This window comes from Dipodomys spectabilis, unplaced genomic scaffold, assembly GCF_019054845.1.
Source record: "Dipodomys spectabilis isolate Male_0828 unplaced genomic scaffold, ASM1905484v1 ptg000009l, whole genome shotgun sequence".
Lineage (NCBI taxonomy): Eukaryota > Metazoa > Chordata > Mammalia > Rodentia > Heteromyidae > Dipodomys > Dipodomys spectabilis.
This window is the reverse complement of record NW_024870686.1, coordinates 16892172-16910121: the sequence shown is the minus strand read 5'-3', so window position 1 is coordinate 16910121 and position 17950 is coordinate 16892172. Positions and strand designations below refer to the sequence as shown.

Genomic DNA, 17950 nt, shown 5'->3' with positions numbered 1-17950 from the left:
TTGTTTGGTTTTTTTGTGTATTAGTGTGAGTACAAACACATGTGTACTACTTTTTAAGTAAAATCTTACTGTGAATTGCAGAATTTTTTTTTGGTTGGTCATGAGACTTGAACCCTAGCCTGGCCACTGTCCCTTAGCTCTTCAGCTCAAGGCTAGCCCTCTACCACTGGAGCCACAGCGCCACTTCCGGTTTTCTGAGTGGTTTATTGGAGATAAGAGTTTCATGGACTTTCCTGCCAGGCTGACTTTAAATGGAGATCCTCAGATCTCAGGCTCCGGAGTACCTAGGGTTATAGGTGTGAGCCACCTGCGCCCAGCTTAGAATTTTTTTTTTTAAAGGAACACTTGAGAGCAGTGGTTTCCCAACTAGAGGTCAGTGGCAGAGCACTTGCCCTGCATGTATAAAGCAGAAATCAAAAGCTATCAATGATTCATCTGAAGGGCTTGTTAAAAATTGATTGTACGTGCACGTGCGCGCGCGCACGCACGCACGCACGCACACAGGACAACATCCTGAATGGATCCTGGGAATTAAGGAAAGTGACTTCTGAATGTTGCAAGTATAAACTTAACCGAAATTCTTTCACCTGTGTCTCGATGACGATAAACTCGTGTTTACTAGGCTGGACTCCAGGTGGAGCTTCCAAAACACGGAAACTTCTGTCATAATCATAAATAAAACTATGTTAAGGTGCACTTAGTGTGTTTTAGGAGACAGAAAGGTGAATCCTGTGTCTGAATCCTCCGCCCCTCAAAAAAAAAAAAACTTTAAGATAATAAATCTCACTGGTCAGTTAGATATGCTTTAACTCTTTTCAGCTGGTCAGCTGATGTGCTATGCTGCTATATTCCTTCGTAATTCTCTTCCCCATTGGCCACAGAGCGCAGTCTGGGTTTTGTTCACCTTCCTGGTCGGCTACTCCAACATCTACAGACACCCTCCAGAGTTTCCATGGAAGAACTCCTGAGGAGTACATTTAATTCCCCAAAAGTCTTCCAGCCAGATCCAGGCCTAGTCTAAGATGCCATCCAGACAAGGCCAGACAAGGCCAGAGTCGCTTGTAGATTAACCTTTTAGAGTGCAGTTTTGCAATCTGTCTTTTAAACATATAGCCTATCGTTACATTCACCGTGCCTTTTAATAAAATTAACATGCCTGGGCCACCATGGAATTCCCTTACAGCATTTAGGATTTAGGGCAAAGCAGCCAACAAACAGCAGCTTGGTTCTCAGCTCTCTGGTCTGTGCTGGGTTTTTGTTTTGCCTCCCCCCACTTTTTTTGTCAGTCCTGGGGCTTGAACTCAGGGCCTGGGCGCTGTCCCTGAGCTTCTTTTGCTCAAGGCTAGCGCTCCACCACTCGACCACAGCACCCGTTCCAGCTTATTCTGTTTACGTGTCACTGAGGAATCGAACCCGGGACTTCATGCATGCTAGCCACCTTCGCAGCCTGCTCTGTCTTTTTAACGGCAAAGACAACGGAGTTAAACAGACAGAAGACTTGCAGACCTCTACTCCGCCTGGGAACGTCTCCCGGGCTCCAGGACTAGTACCCTGCCTGTAGTCCCGCCCCTCCTCCCCGCACGGCCGTACAGACGTGTACACTGAGGCCCCGCACGCACAGATGCCTCCTGGAAGTACAGACTGCGGCAGAACCGCCGCACGGAGAGCTCGGAACGTTCGGGGCGCCGGCCGCACTCACCCCGGAGGTCTCGGAGATCGCAACCGCCACCGCAGAGCCATCCCGCCACTCTCGGCGCCCGCGGAGCCCACGAAATTCCCGCCCAGTCCCACGCTACGCGGATCAGCCAATCAGAGATGACTACGCGCCATTTACCCCGCCCCTCTTCTGGGCGGGCCCAGGGCCCTACTGGAGCGAGCAAAAACCCGGCGAGGAGTAGGAGCATGACGGAGCCTTTCAACCAGCTGCTGACAGCGACGGCTAACTACAATCCGGTGCCATGTTTTCTGAATATCGGCGCTCCGAGGCGGCTGGGCGGGTGGGCGGGAGCCAGTGAGAGTTGGAACCGGACCTAGGGCTGGCAGCTGCGGCTGGCGCCCAGCTGTCAAGTCAGGATTCGTTGTTTTGTTAGCTCCCCTGATGACTTTAGCTTGGTGAATTTGGCTTCTTATTCTTCCCTTATTCCTGTATCTTCTTCTTGTTAAACAGGGAGGGTCCCTCCTGGAACTATCTTTTTTGATGCTTTTTGTCTTCTTGTTTAAAAATCGACTGCAATGTAAAAGGAAGGAAAACAAATGTATGAGCTAAAACTCCAACACTGAGAAGAGAGCATGGGGCAGAAACATCATGGCATTAGACCTGGCAATGATTTATTTTTTTACTATGAAACCAAATGCACAGTTTGGGATGATGGACAGCAGTGGTTGTTTGTGCAACAAAACCCCCCATACACTTAAACTGGTTCCAAAAAACAAAGTGTCAGGTGCCAGAGGCTCATGACTCATAATCCTCGCTCTTCAGGAGGCTGAGATGTGAATATCATGGGTTAAAGCCAGCCCTGCCAGATAAGTCCTCAAGACTCCATCTTCAATTAAATAGCAAAATGCCAGACTTGGAAACATGACTAGAGAGCTAGTTGTGAGCAACAGAGAACATAAGGAGCTGGGAAGGTGGCTCAGTGGTATTGCGCTTGCCTTGCATGCCTGAGGCCCTGGGTTTGATTCCTCAGCACCACATAAGCAAAAAGAAAAAAAGCTGGAAGTGGCGCTGTGGTTCAAGTGGTAGAGCGCTAGCCTTGAGCTGAAGAGCTGAGGGACAGCACCCAGGCCCAGAGTTCAGACCCGACGACCACCCCCACCCCCCAAAAAAAAAGAGAACTTAAGGCCTGAGTTCACCTACCATATGAGCACACAAAACAAAGGTTAAAATACTAAATTTTATGTAATATCTATATACATAGCTATAAATATTGTTTGCATGTGTGAGTATTGAAACTTGAACTCAGCACGTAGGTGCTGTTCCTTAGCTTTTTCCCTCGAGGCTGGCACTTTAACATGAGCCACAGTTCCACTTCCAGCTTTTCTTAGTTAATTCGAGATAAGAGTCTCAGGGAGGGCTGGGAAGGTGGCTCAGTGGTCCAGCACTTGCCTCACATATATGAGGCCCTGGGTTCCATTCCTCAGTACCATATAAACAGAAAAGGCTGGAAGTTGCACTGTGTCTCAAGTGGTAAAGCACTAACCTCGAGCTGAAGAGCTGAGGGACAGTGCTCAGGCCCAGAGTTCAAACCCCACAATGGACAAAAAAGAAAAAAAAAAAGTCTCAGGGACTTTCCTACACAGGGTGGCTTTGAAATTTGAGCCTCAGATTTCAGCTTCCTGAGAAGCTAGGAATAGAGGCATGAGCCACCAGCTACTGGCTTATGTTTATATGTTTCTATATGTATATATTTCACAATAAGAATATTAGAATGTGTTTTATATGTCACAGTAAGAATTTTACAATGTGTTTCAAACATAAAAAAGAATATATAATGTAAAGTTGAAAAACAAACATCCATATAACCACCACTGGATTTGGCCCTAAATAATATACTTAACTTCTCAGTATCCTTCAACCTTCTGAACAATGTCTTCTTCCCATGAGTTTTTTTTTTTTCACTCCGATGTTTCTGTGTTGATATATCTCTAAGTGATGTATAATTATTGCATATTTCTGAATGTTATATAACTGATATTTGGTAGGTATTCTACAAGTGTCCTTTCTTACTCAGAACTATGATTTTTAGAAATATCCACATTGTATCCCATCTGGGTGTAGCTATAACTTATTTTTATTGCATTTGGAACACACTAAGTAAATACATCACTTTTTCCGCCTTCTGTGTGTGGATTCATCAGTTATTTTCAGTCTTGCTATTACAGCAATGAGTCACCAAACATTCTTGTGCATGTCTTTCAGGGCCCACATCTAAAAGTTTCTTGAAAAATAGTCAGTGATGTTAATGCCACCTGGGATATGTTCATTTTCAACTTCACATTATGATGCCAACTTTTACACAGTGTTCTATACACTGTAGACTGTTCAATTTTGGCTCCCATCAGCAGTATATAGGACAGCCCTGATTCTTAGTATTTTTATATTTTGACCTATCTGGTTAATTGAAATCTTTGCAATTCCAATGTGTACTTCCCTTAAGTAAAGCAGCTTTTCATTGTTTCTAGGTCATCCCCGTTTCCTCTTCAATGAAATGTGTGTTCAGAAACTTCCCAGAAATCATTTGGCCATGTGCCATGGAAGGATATGTCATCCCTCAGGTCTTGAAGGAAGTTAACCATCTATAGGGAGAAATAGGCTTCCTGGAGCCACTGAAGTTGTCAGTCTCAGGGGAGTGGGTACAGAAATCCATCTTCTGGGAAATAGGTGTTGTTAAACTTTGTGTACTTTGGGGTATGAAAGAAATAAATCAATGCAACTGTGAGAAAGTATTTCTCCATTTAGACATGATTAACCAAACCCCATAGAGACATAACATTTAATTATGACACTACGCCTTCAATTCTGCAGTTAGGGAAACACGAATTTCCCTGGAAATGAGGGGGAAGGTGAGGGTGGGGGTGGGGGCTGGAAGATAGGAATAAGAAAAATAGATGCTTCAGAGACAGACAGTTCAAGTCCATTACAAAATGTGTCCTAGGCTATAGACCTAGTCAGAAGGAAGGCAGAATTCCAACCCAAATATTCCAGCTTTCAAACTGTCTTAGCACTAGTCCATCATCATGAAGCTGTGTTACTCAGATGATCAGCTTGGCACAGCAGTTCTCAGGTTGGGTGAGGAGAGGAGAGAAGGGCTATTCTGGCAGCACCAGGAAGGGCATTCACAACAAAGCACTGGATCAGTGCTGTCACATGAAGACCACTTCCAGTGTGCTTTAGGTGCTGTGATTGCTGTGCATACAAACTGGATCCCAAATAGTAATTTCAAAGTTTTCTCTGGCTAGCTGTACTGTTAGAGATGGAAACCGGAGCACCTTTCCAAGCAGAAGAGGTAAAGCCAAGTATCAGGAGGAGTTCAGCTTAGGAACAGGAGAACCAAAGGTCTCATGGGAGAGCATTAATGGATGGTGGGGACTGGTGAAGGGCAGAAGGATCAACCGAAGGAAGAAGAAGGATCTTGTAGACAGGAGAAGCTCCAGCCAAAGAAGATCCAGCCAGCGAGAAGACCCCCCCCTCCCCCAAAAGGAGAGTGGTGTGAGGAGCCATGGCCACTGATTTTTATTTTATACTGTTTCCTTTTCACCATTGCCAATCTTCTGTTAATATTTGCCAGACTCACCAGCCTCCTGTAGGTATGGCTGGGGTAGTAAAGAATGAAGGATTGTGTTTAGGATGGGGTGTGGGGGTGGGAAGGGGGCTAGGTATGGGTGTGGGAGAGATGGACACAGGAAACCTGGAGAAGGTAAATATCTACTGGAGGATCTCAGAGATACATCCAAACAGGTCACTTCTGGATGTTGGAGGCTACCTAGGTTTGTAGGTCTTCAAATTATATAAAATATGGATGGGCATGGTGGTGCCCACCTGTAACCCCAGCTACTTGGCAGGCAAAGGTAGGAGGAGCATGGTTGGAGGCAGTCGGAGGGAAAAGAAATGTGAGCCCCTATCTGCAAAACTAAGAGCAAAAGGGCTGAGGGCATGGCTCAGGTGCAAGAGCCACACATGAGGCCCTTGAATTCAACCCTAAATACTACAACCAAAATCAAAATTTTTCATCAAATATTTTCATGTTTGGGAAATTGGGGGGTGAGTCCTAGAGATATTATATGTAAACAACAGAAAATAAATCCAGCACGGTAAGGCATGGAGATCAGAGGCAAAAACATGGTGGACCCTAGATTCTTGGGAGAGTCTTCCTAATGGTGCCTTTATTTTCCCCCTTCCCACTGGCAATTCTGCACTGTGTCCACCAGAGGGCAGATAAAGAAAGGAGTTGGAGACTCGCACGTGTAATGGAGAACTCATTTTCAGACCTAGTAAACAGCAGTTCAAAGTCAGTTCAAGATTAGTAAAAGGAGATGGCTAACCTGCCTTTACCTAACTCGTTTTTGCCCCTTTATGTGAATTTTATTCTTCAATAATCTCCACAGATTTCCCTTAAAGTAAAAGTCTGGCTTTCTATAATGAAGAGGAATTTTTGTTTCTTCTCAAATTTTCCTACTTGGTTGTTTACTTTCCTAAGCACTTAGTGAGTACTGGGTAAACAAGAATCTCTCGCTATTCTTATCAGTTTTAAGCAGACCAACTGCGCAACAAGTGTAAGGATGACAGTGTACTACAAGCTGAACTGTCCTGTCCCAAGAGGGCTAGAGGGGAGGAGGGAAGGAGGAAAGTCTCTTGGACCAGCCCTTGAAGAAGAAGTGAGACCCTTGAAGAAAAACCAATTCTCTTATCTTTTCAAACTGGAGGGGAAGAAAGGTTTTTCCACTTGTTGCCATCAGCAGTGATGTCATTCCTTCATATGCCAGATACTTTCCAACACTTCTTGGCTCTCTTACCGGCCAACTAAGTTTACTTTCTCTGGAAGTAATGTGGTCTTACTTTTTCCAGAGCTAACTGGCACGATTCCTACCCAAGCTGAGCTCACGCGGCTAAATTGGTCTGAGCAGGACTTCAGGACAGGCAATGTCACATGCCTCAGATTCCATTCCCAGCACCCTGAAGCGCTAGGAGGGGCGGGGCGCAGAGCACTTCTCAAAGCAACCTGCTTTGGAAATAATGTTATTATAACTCAGAATGATATAAAAGGGCCATGTGGACACAACATACCGAGAAAGAGAAGAGAGAATAAAAGGCTACCCCCCCAAAAAACAAACAAATGACTACTTTCTTGGGGAAACAAAGAAAGAAAAATAAAGAGCAAAATACCTTTCCAACAGTAGAGCGTTGTCTTCATAACTGTCTCTCAAGACACGGACAAAACTGAATTTTCTGAATAAAAACTTTTCACATTTTTGTTTTGTTTTGTTTTTGGTGTGTGTTGGTATCTGGGTTTGAACTTAAGGTCTTATGCTCAGAAGTGATGTGGTGGCTCAAGTGGTAGAGCGCTGGCCTTGAGCTGAAGAGCTGAGGGACCGCGCCCAGGCCCGGAGTTCAGGCCCCACCACTGGAAAAATAAAAAAGGTCTTGTGCTCTCAGCTTGCTTGTTCACTCATGGCTGGTGCTCTACCACTTGAGTCATAGCTCCAGCCTGGCTTCTGACAGGTAAATTGGAGAAGTCTCATACATATTTCTGGGGGTAGGGAGTGGGGAGAGGGTCTCAAACTACAATCCTTTGGATCTCTGCCTCCTGAGTAGCTAGGACTACAGACACCAGGCTCCTTTTCTCCTTTTACCTTCTTCTTCTTCTTCTTCTTCTTCTTTTAACTGATGACTATGGACATTCATTTTGGTTGGCCTATACAGTTGTGCAAAGTGTTCTTGGTAGTGTGTTTTCCCTAGATAGCTTTGAGTCTCCCACATTCCCAAACCCACTGATACTATCTTCCTTCACCTGCCAGCTCAGCTTTGCCAGGTACCAGTAATCAGAGGTCATGCATTTGAGAGAAAATTCTAGGGCACAAAGAACTATGTCCTCCCAGAGGAAGTCCTATGAAGAAAGACTTTGTGCCCCCTGGCAAGCCTGGCGGGCAGGTACTGTGTGGACCCTGCCTTTGCCTACTTCACCTGTAATCCTTCACGACCATCCCAGGGGACCATGCGGAGGCAGACAGGCACAGGAGAAAGATTATTATAAGGTTTATAAAAGGGGGCGTATCTCCCCTGGGAGGGGGGAGGAGCACATGGCAACCCCCCCTGTCCAGGTGACAGGTAGGTCTGGGGGAGGAAGTGAGGTAGGTGCATGCGCAGATAGGTCTGGGCAGAGAGAGGGAGTGGGCAGCGGTATGGTGGGAACTCTGGGGCAGGGAGGCGCTCAGGTCTGGCTGGAGCTGAGGACTATAGGTGGGGATAATACTAACTCCTGGGATGGTCGTGAAGGATTACAGGTGGAGTAGGCAAAGGCAGGGATCACACAGTACCTGCCCGCCAGGCTTGCCAGGGGCCAGGCTTGCCTTTCTTCATAGGACTTTCTCTGGGAGGACAGAGCTCTTTGTGCCCTAGAATTTCTCTCAATTGTAGAACTTCGGATTACTGATACCTGGCAGAGCCGTGCTGGCAGGTGAAGGAAGGTGGTATCAGTGGGTGTGGGAATATAGGAGACTCAAAAATGCCAGCACACATTGACTAACGCAGAATGTAAGCAGACTGGTTTTTGAATGTTTCACACATGGCCCATGAGGTGCGTGCGCGACACACCCTCACCGCAGCGGGGTGTTGGGGTTACTCCCTGTTCCCTCGCTACAGCTTTCACACTCTACCTGCAAAGTAGAAAGCCTGCTGGAGTGTGGAGAATCCCTAGTCAACTTGAGCCAGGGCAATTTTAGTCAGAGAAATTTGTCAGTCAAAACTTTCCCCCCTACTGGGCACTGGTGGTTCACGCCTGTAATCCTAGCTACTCAGGAAGCTGAGATCTGAGGATTGTGCTTTGAGGCTAGCCCAGGGAAGGAACATTTGTTATACTCTTGTCTCCAATAAGCAACTCAACAACAACAAAAAGCCAGAAGTAAAGCTGTGGCTCAAATGGTAGAGCACTAGCCTTCAGCAAAAGCAGCTCAGGGACAGCACCCAGGCCCCGAGTGCAAGCCCCCCAAACAACAATAACAAAACAAAACAAAACAAAAACACACAAAAAAAACCTAAAACCAAACCAAAGCAACTCTTTCCTTTCCCATTAAATATCTCAATAATATAAGGAGTGATTAAGAACTCTAACACATCCTACATTGTGTGTGTGGGGGGTATCCTTCTTTAGACCAAGAACAGAACCCACAGAATCCCTCTGCACCTGAAGAAGGCTGCTTAGAGAAAAAAAGTCATCCAGCAAGATTTCTACTGTTGGAATGACTCAGTGGAGCAAAGGAGTTAGGAATTCAAAGGAAACGTATCTCCATTGCTTTTGGGCCCAACATTTAGGTGGTAAGTAAGCCACTCAGTTTCCAATCAGCCCTGCTGAGTAATGAGGTGACTAATAGGATCAGCACAGACTTAGGCACTTCGTTTGGGTTATAGTGAAAAGACAGGCGGGACTGGTGGTGTGGGAGGTGGTCTTCTGGATTCTCACAATCTGCAGCCTTGAAGCTTTCCCAGCTCTGGGCATGGCACTGGTTTTGCTGGTGAGAGTTGGAAGAATTGTCCCTGAGCTGGGACTTGATGAATGTCCCCTCCATTCAGACTCAGGACTGGAAGGGATGCTTTGGGAGTTGATGCAGTTGAATTGATCCTCAGCTTTCAACAGCCAAGGCGCTGCCTGAGTCTCTGCCCTCCATCCATCCACCTGCTCTGCTCCTGCAATGGCAGGCAGGGGTTGGGCTTCTCTGCTTATTCTGCCCTGGATGGAAAGAGCAGCTAAAATGTGGATGAAGAGGCAAAATGGAAATTCCTGTCAATGGTTTGTGTCTTCCTTTGCCATAGGGCACAGTGAACTTAAAACTGCATCTGAGACCTGACTAGTTAAGAAAGCATTCAGGGGAGACTGGGCTCATGGGGTGCTTGGGGCACTGGATCTCAAACCTCACAAGGGAAAGGACAGCAAAACACGTGAGCCAGACTTGGGAGGCCCTTCATTCAGAAGACCAGTTCAGGAACTTACTAGATGTCTGACCTTAGACAAGTTAGCTGATTGCTCTCTTATTTTCCCATCCATATTTAGGATATAAACTTAACTGGAAAACGAAAATAAGGAAGTGAGGTTGGTAGTGTGGCTCAGGTGGTAAAGTATCAGCCAATGAGCGTAAGCGTCAGATAAAGAGTTCCAGTCCCAGTCTTGGACAAAAAAAAAAAACAACAAAACCAAAAACCATGGAAGTATTCAAACATAAGCTCCTTAATTTTCTGCCTCAATCACCACGATCTCCTCCTGCCTGCCCATGTTTTCTCTTTTTTCTCCAATGCAGGAGACTATTGGTTCCTCCACTTAATTGGGATTATAACCTCCGGACACTGCCTGCCCTGACAGCAAGGTATAACCAACCCCTTTCCCAATCACCACTTCTTCTACTGCATTCGACTTATCCTCACGTCATCTTCTCCAGTATCTCCCATCTTAAAAGCCACCTCCACCTCCAAGCAAAAGTTAACCTCTCACCTGTGTGACTGCTGTTTCCTCTTCTTTCCGCCTCAGTCTACCCCCACTGCCACCCGCTCAGTCTTCTGTCAGCTCTGCCCAATCACCACTTCTGACCTGTGTCTCCAGGGATTCCACCTGTCAACAGCCTCCGACACAGCTGACGCCACCTCACTGCGTCCCAGAGTGCTTATCTGCTTGGCCTCTGGGACGCCACCCTTTTGCTCTTCCTACTGCTTCCCTGGCAGGTGGCTCGGACTCCCATCACTGCCTCCTTCCTTAGTTCCTGTTCAACTCTCAGAGGCCACCAGAGCCTGGTTGCGGGCTGGGAGATGTGGGGAGATCTCCTCTTTTGCTTTTCCACATATCTTCTATAGGTTACCTGCTCTGAATCTCTGCTCTAGCTGGTGGCTTACAAACCACTATCTCCAGCTGCACCAGTGCAGAAATAACCTTGTCTAAGAGGATCCTCAAGGGAAGATTGTCCAAACGCAAGCTCTGGGTTCCCTCTCTGCTGATGTGTGTGCCTCCAAGTCCCCCACTTCTCAGTAAGCATAGCTCTACCCTCTACCACTCTGCTTAGACACTAGACCCTCTTGACTCCCCACCACCACCCTAGGATGGTTCTGGCTCCCCATTGCCTGGGGGAAGACCTTTTCCACACCCTCCATCAGCCCTGGTTCAAGTTGCAATCGTCTGCTACCTGGTTCTTACCTGATAATCAGGTTTCTGCTCCTATTTCTCTGCAAGTCTTTCTAGAACAGCCCGGTGTCTTTCAAAAGGGCAATTCAGGGACCGTCACTCTTTGCCTCCAAGCTGTAAGAAATGTCTAGAGGCCTTGGCAACTAGGCAGGCACTGGACACAGCTGATGTGGATAAATGAAGCTGAAGGACATAGTAGAAAAGAGGCCTTGGAGTGAGCAGACCTTGCTGTGGATGACCGATGGTGAGAGAGAAGACTGGAAGATAATGGCAACACTTCATGCAGAAGCACCCAAACTATAAGAAACACTAAGAGCTGACAAAAACTGCTTTAAACAAAAATGAAAGACAATGCTGTAAGATGACTAAGTAGTACCTATTTAGTAAATCTATTTAAAAGAAAATCTATTGTCTTTTCCAGAATTAAAATGACTTATTTTACCTTGTCTTTAAAAATGGCAAAACCCCTCAGTACATATATTTTTAAATAGACTACTTTTTCTTTTTGCCAGTCTGGGGCTTGAACTCAGAGCCTGGGCACTGTCCCTGAACTTTTTTTGCTCAAGGTTAGCACTCTATCACTTGAGCCACAGCACCACTTCTGGCTTAAAAAAAAAATTGTTGTTATTGCTGTTTATGTGGTACTGAGGAATGGAACCCAGGGGTTCATGCATGCTAGGCGAGCACTCCACCACTAAGCCACCTTCCCAGCCCTAAATAGACTACTTGCAAAAGGAAACAGTCACTCTCTTAGCATTAGCCATATGATTATTGAAATAAAATTTGCTCTGGATTAAAATAACAGCACACCCAGTCCGTCAGTCAAAAATTGTAGTATTTGCTGGGTGTTGGTGGCTCACGCCTGTAATCTCAGCTACTCAGGAGGCTGAGATCTGAGGATCACGGTTCAAAGCCAGCCGGAGCAGGAAAAGTCCATGAGACTCTTATCTCCAATAAACCACTAGGAAACTGGAAGTGGCGCTGTGGCTCAAGTGGTGGAGTGATCTTCTTGAGCTGAAGAGCTCAGGGACAGCGCCCAGGCCCAGAGTTCAAGCCCCACGGCTGACCAAAAAAACAACAACAAAAAAGGAATTGTAGTATTTTTCAAATCAGTGCAAAAGTTAAGAAGATATAAAGTACAACATAAAACTTGAAAGAAACTCGGTATTTATCTAGATGTTCCAAAACCCATGAACCAAGTTTAGCATGAGAGAATACATGTAAAAAATGATTAAAATGACACGCATGACACATAAATTACATACATGATATATGACATATGCATGGCATATATGCAACATATGCATATATGCCAATAAAAATAATATGTATTTTATATTTTTGATCAATGTCTATTATATTCATGTTATAAATATCCCTTTGTACAATTCCTCTATGCTAATACTATTTTTAAAGGAAAATGATTTAATGGCTTCTGAATAATTATGTCTGTGAAGATGACACTTCTTAGATACTAAGTACTCAGTAGGCAAATCATTAACTTCTTAACAAATGACAAGGTTTTGTATCACAAGATCCTACTTAATCAAAAAAACTGCTGGTATTATCACTTGTTACCTTAAATTCAACTGTGTCACAACTATGACTTGAAACACAGCAGTAAATTGACAACATTTCTCAAAATACATCCAGAAGTTTGAATGGTTTTAACTAAGTTCCATATTAGACCCTATTCACATAAATGGCAAAACTTCTGTCCATTTTCGTTTGTGTTCTATTTGAGACCAAATAGCCCTCCCATCCCTCTTGATGATATACTTGATTGGAATAGTGCACATGCTGAAAGGTGAAATACAACACAGACCACTCCATAGCAGCCAATGTCATATTTCCTGCTGGCATTTCCAGAAATCTGCAGAAGTCAAGAGTACTACTTAAACTATGTACATAGCTTAGGTGCCAACTCTTGCCACTACGTACCCAAGAAATACCTAACAATTGTGTCAAGAGCTTCATTCTAAACAGTGTCTACTGCTAGAATGCCAGGGCTGTCCAAGGGAAGGGATTTAAAAGAACAGCACTTCTGTTATCTATTTCTATGAAAAACATCAACCCCGTGAGTCTGAATTTCATCTGCTTCTAAAGAAATTCAAATTGCACACTTCACTAGAATACTTTCTCCAGAACTGCCATAAAGGCCAGATTCTTTGTGACAGAAATTTGAAGTACAGTACCAATGTCTTTGCCAGAAATGTCAAAGTCTTGTGCAAGGGAAGAGGTACCTTGGAGGTTGAATCAGGAGGACTTAGTAATCAATTGGAATGAGATCTTACGGAAGAGTCAAGGATTGCCCCAAATGTCTGGCATGCTACTTGGAGCTGTTCACTATGCTGGGAGCACAGAAGGAGAGATTTGGGAACATTTCAATTTCAGAAATATGAGGCCAGAGGTGTTTCTGATGGTGTCTAAATAAACATGACATCTAGGCAGTGGGTGGTACACATCAAAAGCTCGACATAGGGTTGGCCTGGAACCTAACACTGCTCCAATAGGGATCTGAAAGGTCCCCAAATGCCCATGTGTTTAAAAGGCTTTCTTCCCCAGGCCAGGCACCAGTGGCTCATACCTGTAATCCTAGCTACTCAAGATGCTGAGATCTGAGGATCACAGTGCAAAGCCAGCCCTGGCAAGAAAATCTGTAAGACTTATCTCCAAAAAATTACTCAGAAAAGGCCAGAAATGGTACTGTGAGAGGAAGTTAGTTTATGGGGGGGATGCCCTTGAAGGGAATATTGGGTCTTATATGTCATATGTCATTTATGTGTCATGAATGTCATATATACCGTGCACATCACATGTTATGCATGTTGTTTATGTCAGGTGTCGCGTATGTCATTTTCATTTAAATGTCACATGTCACACATATACAATGCATGTCACGTGTGACTCCGATTCATTCATTTTATGCTTGAGAAAGATTCCTAAAGCATGCACTGGAGAAAGGGCAGCCCCCTCACCAAATGGTGGTAGCAAAACTGGATATAGAGGAGATTGAAACTAGATCCCTGTTCTTCATTATATAAAAGTCAACTCAAAATGGATCAACGAATTTAATCTAAGACTTGGAAGTTCAGTGCTACTAGAAGAGAACAAGAAGAAACAATAATGGCACAGACAATGCTTTCCTGTGTAGGGCTGCAAGACCTGTGACATCCAAAGTCTGACAAAGTTATACCAAATTGTTTCTTCTCTTTTTTTTTTTCAAAATTTTTATTGTGATTAAGTGGTTACATAATTCCCCAAATTTCACAGTATTTTCGGATAGTGATGCTTCGTTAAAGTCACAAACACATTCTAACTTTCATGGAGCAAATTGTCTATCATGGTCTATAACATTTATGAGTTCTATGAGCTTTGCAATACAGTTATTTCTTCCACATTGGGTGATATGTAGATTTCTTTTGTTTTGCATAGCATCAGCTGTCTCTTCATCGCAAAAGGAATTATTTAAAAAGTGAAGAAACAACCTACACTGGGCTGTCAAGCATAAAATGACTGAATCGGAGTATTCAGATTTAGTTTATTCTCTAATTGATCCCTGTGTTTGGATATCTTTAACTGAAAATGTTTTATGACCCTACATTCTCAGCTAATCTAATATTGTTACTCCAATAAAACAGGTTACATTTTTTAAATTTCTTGAACCATTCCAACTTGTTATCCACACCAGGCATATGTCATATATTATATGTTGCATGTCATGCTATATATGGCGTTTGACACAACCTGCATGAAAATGTGATGTGTGTGCCATAAGTGACACATGACATACAACATATGAATAACACATATGTTGTACCTGACAGCTATTCAACCAACAGAGAATTAATACCTAGATTATTGAGCAAACTCAAAAGTAATAACCAACCCCCCCCCCCCCAAATAACCAAACTCAGAAATGGACAAGCAATTTATAAACACTTTATAAAAGAAGAAATAAAATTTTCAGTATATTTATGAGTGAGGTATTATTCAGATATAAAGAAGGAAATCTTGGGCTGGGAAGGTGGCTCAGTGGTACAGTGCACGCATGAGGCCCTGGGTTCGATTCCTCAGCACCACATAAGCAGAAAAAGCTGGAAGTGGTGCTGTGGCTCAAGTGGTAGAGTGCTAGCCTTGAGCTGAAGAGCTGAGGGACAGTGCCCAGGCCCAGAATCAGGCCCCACAACCGACAAAAAAAACAAAAAAGGGAAATCTTGAGATTCTTTTTACACCAACCTGTAATCTCTTACTTCTTGGGTCCTACTCTTTCTCTTGCTTATAATGCTATAGTCACACTGGCCTTTCTAGTTCTTTGGGTACATGGAGCTTTCTTACCCCAGAGCCTTTACACTTACTGTTCCTTCTACTTGAAACCTTTTGCCCAAAGCGCTACGAGCTGTTTACCATTCATTCATCATTCCTGCAAGATCACCACTGCATGGAGACCTTTTGTTCCCATTACACAACATCAGTATAATTGTCTTCTTCAAAGCACCCATCACAATGTGAAACGATTCATTTGCTTTCTTTTCTATTGCCTTCTCCACCTGTTGAGTTTCTCACAGGCAATGATTTCTCTCTCTCATATAGCCAGAATGAAAACACTGAAGTGCTGTGAACCTGTGCTGGGACAATGCCACACCATTAGATAGGAACTGAGACCAGGTGTCCTGAAGCTTCAGGAAGAAGAGCTGGCATTAGCATCAGCAGCTCCCATTTCATCAGCAAGGTCCCTGACAAAAGCAGCAATGTGGAGCAAGAGGCTGAGGCCGCTGGCTCTATGCTGCCCAGGCACGAGGCATCAAATTGGGCCTTTCAGTTTCCTTATCTGTAACTTGGAGGTAAAGGAGGAAATTGACTCAAAAGCTATCAATACAAAAATGGGTTAATCTCTGTCAAAGATACCCTGCATGTGGCAACACTCAATCCAGTTTAGTCATTATTATCAAGTTAGGGAGATAGGTAAAGATCTTTCTTGCCAAGGCCAACTATGCTTGAAGTGCCTTTCCGAGTTCAGATAGAAAATGAGGGTGAACCCTGGCTGGGCCCTGGAGAGAGAGGTAAGCTGGAGGGCTGCTGCTGGTGGCTCACCTGCTCTACCTGTCCTCTTGTCCTGGCTCATGCTGCACCTGTGATTTCTCATGCAGCAGTTGAAAGCAACTTAGCATGCTGGGGGTCTGGAGGGAAAAGAAGGACTGCCTTTTTAGGTAAAAACCATCCTTCAGTCAATCACACGTCCTCTTTTCTGTGTTGGCACAAAAGCTCAGAGATCAGTGGGCATTTAAATGTGTGGTTTTGCCTGTGGGAAACACCAATGCTATATTTAAATGAAACACTACAAAGTTAATTTAAAAATAGCACTTAGGAATTAATAGCCTAAGGACTTCCACAAGTAAGTAATCCAAAAACCCAAAGCAGCAATTTTTTTTAAAAAAATGGACAAATGACATGGATAAGAGGGTATTTCTATATAGATACAGATCACCAACAGCAATGATCAGCCAGGCAATGCAAACCTAAATCACCATGAGATATCACTTATTTAAAACAATCAAAAGGAAAACAAACGTCAGTGTGGACACAGGAAAAATTGGAGCCCTTGTACATTGGGGGAATGGAAAATGGAAAAATGTTAATTTAAAAAACTTATGTACAAGCCAGGCGCTGGTGGCTCACGCCTGTAATCCTAGCTACTCAGGAGGCTGAGATCTGAGGATCGCGGTTCAAAGCCAGCCCAGGCAGGAGAGACTGTGAGACTCCTATTTCCAATAAACCACCAGAAAACCAGAAGTGGCGCTGTAGCTCAAGTGGTAGAGCGCTCGCCTTGAGCTGAAGAGCTGAGGGACAGCGCCCAGGCCCAGAGTTCAAGCCCCACGACCGACCAAAAAAAAAAAAAAACTTATGTACAGAATTACCATAAGATCCAGTAATTCCATTTCTGAGTACAGACATGTAAGCAATAAAAACCTGAGCCTTAAGAGACATCTATACATCAATGTTCATAGCAGTCAAAAGGTAGAAGCAACTCAAATGGTGATCTATCAATTGGCAAGTGTATTAACAAAGTATGATATATAAGTAAATGTGATCATATTCAGCCTACTAAAGGAAATTCTGATATATCTTGCAATATAGATGAACCTGGAAAACATTAAGTGAAATAAACCAATCAAACAAGGACAAATGCTTCATGACTATACTTATCTGTGGCATGTAGTCAAATTCATAGACCCAGAAAGTAGAAAGGTGGTTGGCAGGACCTGAAGTGAGGAGAGATAGGAAGGCATTATTTAATAGATGCTCAATTTCTGTTCTGTAATATGCAGAGTTTGGTGGATGGATGACGGTAATGACAACTCAAGAATGTGAGTACAGTTAATACCTCTGAACTGCATGATGAAAAATGGTTAAAGATGATGCCTGTTTTCCCCATAATAAACCCACCAAATCCCAGCATGTCATTACAGTCTCACTGCAAGAGAAACTTTATTCAGTTTCTAGGCTCTGTGCTACCGGAGAGAAAAGAAGTTTTGCCCTCTTTAGTATGTGTTGGTTCTGGGGTTTGAACTCAGGGCCTGCGGGGGGAGCGCGGGGGGAGGCTGACCATGAGCTCCATTTGCTCAAACGTAGTGTTCCACCTCTTGAGCCACAGCTCCACTTCTGGTGGTTATTTGGAGACGAGAGTCTCACAGACTTTCCTGTCCCAACTGGCTTTGAACTGCAACCCTCAGATCTTAGCCTCCTGAGTAGCTAGAGTTATAGGTATGAGCCGCTAGTTTCTAGTTATTTTGTGATAGCAATAGAAACATTGAGTAAGACAAGTTTTTGTTTTTGTTATTTTTGTCAGTAGTGGGGCCTGAACTCTGGGCCTGGGCACTATCCCTCAGCTCTTCAGCTCAAGGCTAGCGCTCTACCATTTGAGCCACAGCACCACTTCTGGCCTTTTCTGCTTATGTGGTGCTGAGGAATCAAACCCAGCGCTTATGTGGCGCTGAGGAATCAAACCCATGGCCTCATGCATGCAAGGCAAACGCTCTACCACTGAGCCACCTTCCCAGCCTCAAGTA

The 17950-nt window shown here is 44.3% G+C and overlaps 1 protein-coding gene across 1 annotated transcript in view; it reads right to left on the bottom strand.

Annotated features, from left to right (window-relative positions):
• Positions 1-1740, bottom strand: part of Cenpu (centromere protein U) — a 31215-nt gene extending 29475 nt beyond the window's left edge. The window contains exon 1 of the mRNA XM_042700701.1: positions 1700-1740. Coding sequence (XP_042556635.1) covers positions 1700-1740 — 41 coding nt within the window. The remainder of the gene's footprint in view (positions 1-1699) is intronic.
• Between the last annotated feature and the right edge of the window lie 16210 nt (positions 1741-17950).